At 32.1% G+C, this 7,197-nt stretch overlaps 1 protein-coding gene across 2 annotated transcripts in view; it reads left to right on the forward strand.

Annotated features, from left to right (window-relative positions):
- The window catches only part of LOC110035676 (probable arabinosyltransferase ARAD1), a 19,289-nt gene extending 12,971 nt beyond the window's left edge, over positions 1-6,318 (forward strand). For both annotated transcript variants that reach the window (XM_020739948.1, XM_020739949.1), the window contains exons 3-9: positions 1,171-1,328; positions 1,473-1,620; positions 1,707-1,822; positions 1,925-2,063; positions 3,002-3,112; positions 3,216-3,284; positions 6,037-6,318. In XM_020739948.1, coding sequence (XP_020595607.1) covers positions 1,171-1,328; positions 1,473-1,620; positions 1,707-1,822; positions 1,925-2,063; positions 3,002-3,112; positions 3,216-3,284; positions 6,037-6,156 — 861 coding nt within the window. In that variant the 3' untranslated portion in view covers positions 6,157-6,318. The remainder of the gene's footprint in view (positions 1-1,170; positions 1,329-1,472; positions 1,621-1,706; positions 1,823-1,924; positions 2,064-3,001; positions 3,113-3,215; positions 3,285-6,036) is intronic.
- Positions 6,319-7,197: the final 879 nt, after the last annotated feature.

A 7,197-nucleotide genomic window follows, 5' to 3' on the forward strand; every position in this document is an offset into this window, starting at 1 on the left:
TATATATATATATTATTTATTATGCCTTAACCTCCAAAGTATCATTACTATGCTGAATTGTTTAAATCATTGGATAGGTGTTGAGATATTGATAGGGAATAGTAAATATCTCATGTAGCATTCATAAAAAGAAGAATTAATGTAGGGGGCTTCATCAAGCTTTCCTCAAAACATGGGATAAGCCTAATGATGCTGATGATGTGGGTGCTGATTCCATTTTTGTATTTAGATGTATGCAGATGTACCCATGCATTCATTTATGTGTGCATATGCTCACCTCAAAACATAATATGTATGTTACTAACTTTACTATGAACTTTGTGTGTTTTGACGTAAATATAGCACACACTATTTTTTATTCTCAAAAAGTAATTTAATGATTGTCAAAATCTTAAATAAAATACAATCAACACAAAGTGTCACCAAAATTAAGTTCATGCTTTGAGAAGAATATCTGGCACTATATGGTAATCATGCACATGAAGCAACAGTCAAACAAGTTAAATTATGAACAGTGATATAAATAGCCGAAAATAAGGTCTAGGTCTTATGCATGTGCAAGGAGCTTTGTCCCTGGAAGTAGTTCTTAAGCTCTCAAGAGTATGCATATACAATAATCATATACATGAAAAGAGAAACTTAATTTTATTTCAATATTAAATGTTTTAGTTGGCTTAGATGTTCTATTTATAACTACGAAGAGCCCAAAAAGAGAACTCATACGAAATCTTTCAGCATGTCGGGGACAGCAATCAGGTTTCCACCCGGGACTATGATAACTGTGGGAAGCGAAATCAAGAGAGAAGTGCAACAATAATTAATGGAGGAATAAGAATAATAGTGGGTAATAGTTAGCAATTCCTACTATGCCATATAAGCTCAGTAGAGTTTGATGGTTGAGTTGAAATTATTTAATAATGATCAAGTTCCAGAAAAAACAATAGAGAATGCATTCGGTTCATATAGGAACCAATGTCATAGGCAAGTTTACACACAATAAACTAGAAGAAAAAAAAAAGTTAATAATTAAAAAAACTAAAAAACAAAATGCAACGATAAACTTGTATAGATGATCATATATGCCTTGATGTATGTATACTTTTAAATTTTCATCATATATTTTTCTGAATTAGCAGTTACTATTCATATTTTGTTGATTTGTGAAAGCAGGAAGCCTTGAAGTGGGTAACTGATCAGCCAGCATGGCAACGATCTGAAGGGAGGGACCATATTCTTCCGGTTCACCACCCATGGTCTTTCAAGTCCGTACGGAGATATATGAAAAAGGCAATTTGGCTTCTCCCTGATATGGACGCCACTGGGAACTGGTAATGATTCTCTCATTTCCATAGTTAACATCTATAATTGGGTTCTTTTTCCACTACTTAAGAAGCTGTTCCATGCGAATAATATTAGTTTCTTGTGTCAATAATGAATTGGTCTTGGAGCCTTTCTAAAATTTTCCAACGTAGGTATAAGCCTGGCCAGGTTTGGCTTGAGAAGGACCTTATCTTGCCATATGTTCCTAATGTCGATTTGTGTGATGCCCAATGTTTACGTGAATCTCACTCTAAACGAAGTACATTACTTTTCTTCCGGGGAAGGCTTAAAAGAAATGCTGTAAGCTCTTTTTAGTTTATTTTTTTCTTAGATTATGTGAACTCGGGTGCTAAATCATGTTCTAAATCCTGTAATCAATTGTTTAGGGGGGCAAAGTTAGAAGCAAACTAGTAGAAATTCTACAAGATGCTGAGGGTGTTATAATAGAAGAGGGAACCGTTGGAGTGGCTGGGAAGGAAGCTGCTCAGAATGGCATGCGCAAGTAAAGAAAAAAAGTTCTAAAGCTAGTTTTTTTTTTAAATTAAACATTTGTAAGATGCTGATTGTTTATGTTGCAATTTTAACTAGTTTATATTGATAACAGATCCCTATTTTGTTTGAGCCCAGCTGGCGATACACCATCTTCTGCTAGGCTGTTTGATGCTATTGTGAGTGGATGCATACCTGTTATAGTTAGTGATGAATTGGAGCTTCCATTTGAAGGACTATTAGATTATAGAAAGGTAGGTTTGCTTCTGAGGGCATCTCTTTTGTATTTTCTACCTCTTGGTATTAACTTTACCCTTTGCTATGTTAATAATTGATTTGAATAACAATATTCTGTGCCCAAAATCATTTGATGTGCTGTCTCTGCGTGCTTGCATCATAAGTTTGGAATACTTCGGTTTGACATTTCTTCTAATAAATAGCCATATTAGATGTAGTGTTTTAAGATTATTTTAGTTTCAGCTTCAACTTCTTTCCATATTTCATTAAATTACTTATCACTGGCATTATACATTTCTTATTTTACATTGATTACCTTAGCTCAATGGTTGTTCTTATTGAGTCTTAATTAATGGTTGTTCTTATTGAATCTTGATAAACCTGCTAGTCAAACGAAGGAAAAGTAGCGAGGCAAGTTCATATATGATAGAACAGATGTTGGATTGTTGTAGATACTAAGAAGAACAAAAAGGGGACATTTACATACATAACACACAATTCTTATATATTTACATTTCTAACACATAAACTTTAGTATTTGCATGCTTACCACTCCAATATTTAACATCACAACAAAAATACCACTATTGCTAGCTTTTTAAAGTGAAATACACCTTTTCATGCATATGTTTATAATACCAAAGTTTTATAAATGTAAATATCAAACTTTAGTAGGTGTTAGATATGTAAATAGATAAGAATTGTGTGGTATGTATGTAAATTTTCCAAAAAAAAAATCTCTCTTAGTTGGGGAAGCTGTTTGAATTTGGAAGAAGCAATGTTCATACTTTGGAAATGGGAATCTAAGTTGATATGTTCTCTTCAGGGCTAAAGAAAGTGAATAAATTTTCAAGGCCCGGATTGTGGGATAAGTGAAAATTCATGTTTTTCGTTGATTGATATTATATATTAATGGTTCAATAATGCTTATTTTCTTCAATTTTTCATCGTTCAGATAGCCTTTTTTATTTCTTCAAGCGATGCTGTACAATCTGGTTGGCTTGTAAAATTTCTCAAGAGTATTAATTTGAGGCAAATCGAAGAAATGCAGAAAAACCTTGAAAAGGTTAGTTTTTCTACTCGAGTTAAGTGCAACATTTCTTAAATTGCAGTTGAAACCATGTGTTTCCATAACTACACTAATTGTTTTATTATTCTTCAACTACTAGTATTCGAAACATTTCCTCTATTCAAGTCCAGCTCGGCCACTTGGAGCAGAGGACTTCACCTGGAGAATGGTTTGTGCTCACCCCTTGTTCATTTATTTCTTAATTACTTAAGATCAGAATTTCATTCTTTTTGAGGATACGCTTTACATGTTTCTTTGATAATAATTATTTTTATTTTCTAATCCCATGGTGGCCCACTCCTTCCTTCTGTTTAAACTCGATTCCATCCACATAGACCTACCTCACTCAGAGGCACAAAGCCAGTTCCAGCTTCATTGAAGCAACAAAACGTTACAAATCATCACACTTAAAAAATGTGAAATAACGAAGAGAACTTGTGAACAATAAGAAAAATCACATAATCAAAATTAAAGTAAAAAATTCTTGCAAAAATTAGAACTTTGGGAGACTAAGTAGTGAATTTACAAATATATGATTGGTTTTGTCTGAAGGTAGAAATGAATGTGTAATAAACGTTAATTGCCAAAAGGCTTAGGGATAAGATTGCCTTCTTGGTTGAACCATATATTAGAGAGAATTCACATTATCACTCGGAAAAAAAACAAAGCTATAATAAGCTTCCTATATATGGTGTGTTGTAGGTTGAGAAATCCCTGTGTATAGAATGCAATTCAAAACTCTAGCATAATTTATATGCACCGTGACGAGAAGGAAAGGGGAGCAGCCACCTTAGGAAAGGCTTTAGCTTAACAAAATGATTGAAAATCCAATTTGAAGTCATAAATACCATTGAATAATCGAAGGAGTAATCAGCCAAAGGCAATAAGCCACCAAAATGAATATTCCGAGAGTTACCAAAAGTATCTAGAAAATATGGCAGCCATTCCAAATTGAACCAGGACAAACAACATCAAAAACATAAATAGGCGCCACAGTTATCAGAAATATTGGCTTTAATATGTTCTCTGGCAAAGTACTTTTAAACTTCCACTTCCTACATTTTTTGTTTAGTAGTGAAGTGATTTTTTTAAAATAGGATGTCAACAGAAGGGCTGCAATCCTGAAATATGATTTTAATTTTTTTTTTTCTAATAGAAATGTATTAGGCAGTTATGTGAGTGGCTAAAAGAAATTTTTTTTTAGTAATCTTACGGTTGCTATAATCAATATGGGAGAGCACTTAATGTGGAAGTACATCCCATGTGAAAAAAAAATTCCTTCGGGACTTGACCTTTCGTCAAGATGCATATAAGTTTCAGGTATTCAAAGAATAAATGTAGGTGAGATTCATTGTGTGAATTGCATAGAACATACGTAGTATCAATATTAATTCCCTTACCACCGGAGCATCCTTTTTTTTAAGCCCTCAAATGATTATTTCTCAAGTAAACATAGAAAATTTAATAGCACAACCTTTATACCAAATCTATTGAGTGTGCAGCATGGCATGGATAGATTTATAAGAAAATGCATCACTTTCCATCCGTATATAACAAACCAAGGATCTAATGATAGATATCTTTGAATTTGTTGCCTTCAAAGTGAGTCTTCTTGGTAGTATCAGCGAAATTTCAGGGCTCGTCAATAATAAAGTCTTTCACTCTAGTTATGAAATCACAATTGAGCCAAGATATGTAAACAGTTCCAAATAATAATGTTATTGGCTCCAACATTATGCAATAAATTATTCATTAAACTGGAAATATTCTTTCTAAGGCTTTTAGGTGAAGTGATGGGGATCTAAATCAATGATGTAAGCAGTTCCAAATAATAGATCCGATTAATTGAATCCTGACAACAAAAGAAATGATTGTGTTTCCATCCACTAAGCTAAGTTTGCGTTTTATCCATCATTTTGATGCAAGCAAGATTTTTAGTTTTAGAAGAAGAGATAGTGACCATTGTGATCCGAAGGAAGATTTTTTGCATTTAACCCCATGATAAGACAAATTTGGTCCTCGATAACGGGATCAATAGCATTATAAAATCGTATAATAGACTTACTATAATTGTTATAATACTTAAAAGCTTTTTTAAATAATTCAATAATAGAGGAGACAAATGCTGGCTATAATCTCATCTATACCAAAAACAAGAAGTCATCAGTATAAATTAAATAAATGATGAGAGTATTATTATTTTTTATACCTTTTGTTTTCAAATTAGCAGCTATTACTCATGAGTATAAAAGAACTGTTATAATGAAGGTGGATAAAAATGAGGATAAATGACATCCTTGACGAAGAATAGATGTAGAGGGAGAGTAACCTCTATAATCTCCATTTATGACCGCTAGTAAAAACAATAGTCTACTTAAAAAAGATCTCTGAGGTCAACATTTCTAGTCTATTATATAAAAACTGTGTGTTGACTTTGTCAAAGGCGTTCCTAATGTCGACCTTAGAGTAAAACTACTCGGGAGTACTATTAGAATTAAACCCATGCAATAGTTCATCACTAAATATAATAAGAAGATTTATATACACACCACTCAATTCATATGAATTTACTTATTTAAAACTTCAATCTTTACATACAATATCACCTTAACCATACATGAAAAGGTGTATTTCACCTTTTTAACGTTAAAATGGTGGTATTTTTCATATGTATGAAAGATCTGATTGGTATAAATGAAAAAAACAAAGTTAAGTGATAGGAATTGAATGATTATGTATGTAAATGCCCTAAACTAATATTGTTAACTATATCCCTTCCATGTGTGAAAACTGATTGAACCATATACTTGAGTTTGTGAAGCAGTAATGAGTTTGACATTTCCTTCATATAAAGTGTTACCTAAAGAAATAAACCTATAATCAATATTGTACTGACATTTTTCTAATCATTAATCCCACAGATTGCTGGTAAATTGTTGAACATCAAGTTGCATATACGGCGGTCACAGCGACTGGTGAAAGGATCAAGGAATCTATGCACTTGTGAATGCCGGCCTGTTAATTCTACTTCTGTTCCCTGACGAATAATTGTTATTATTACTATCATTTTCGTGGGTTTAATCGGCTGTTTTGGGGCCTTTGTCTTCTTAAAATATAACGTTGTTGATTGTGAAAAGCTGTTTTATATATATAAGTTTTTACTGCATTATTTGAATTAATGAACCTCTCCAACTATAAATGTAGCGCCTTTCTGAATAATCGTTCATTTTCGTTTGAAATGAGATTCATGATTGCTATGTATTAATGTATTGAATTGTGTGATGAAGACGTGCTACTGTCTTTATGATTTACGTAATAAATTGTCTTTACCAAAATATGTATCTCATGTTATGATTGTTGGAATGTCAGTATCGTTCCCCTGATATAGTGTTGGAGGACATTGTATCTATGTATGGTTTATATGTCAATCAATCAGAAGTCTTTAAGAGGGATATTTAGATCATTTTTTGTTTTATAAAGTTGAAAATATTCATAAGTAGTATTATTCTTCAAATATACAACACATTGGATATTATTTTGAGTGTTGTTGAAGATTATGTTTTTTATAAATAAAAGTATATAAATATATATATATATATATATAATGAACAAATATCTTTGAAAACAAGAATGAATAGAAAGTGAAAGTGGTCTTGATCAGCTCTATAGTTTTTATTATTATTTATTTATTTATTTGGATCACTGAAATATTCTTTTTAAACCATCAGGTTACAAAAATATTCACAAAATGTGGATACCCACAGCGCAAAAATTGAAAGCATTACAAATGGTTTCGAATTTTCAATGCAAATGTAATGAATTCTTCACCACGACAATGCTAAAACTAGGGGTGAGAACGAACCGAACACGAAGGAACAGAGCTTGTGTTCGTGTTCGGTTCGTTTGAAATAAACTCGTGTTCGAAATTGTTCGTGAAGTCACTGTTCACATTCGCTTCTTAACGAACAAGCCAAATACGAGCTGTTCACGAACTAAGAGCCAATTTGACATCCCTAATATTAATATATATAAATAATATATTATATTAATTATATAACTTATATTATATAAATATATAATAT

The sequence above is a fragment of the Phalaenopsis equestris genome, unplaced genomic scaffold (genome assembly GCF_001263595.1).
Source record: "Phalaenopsis equestris unplaced genomic scaffold, ASM126359v1 Scaffold198966, whole genome shotgun sequence".
Taxonomy (NCBI): Eukaryota; Viridiplantae; Streptophyta; class Magnoliopsida; order Asparagales; family Orchidaceae; genus Phalaenopsis; species Phalaenopsis equestris.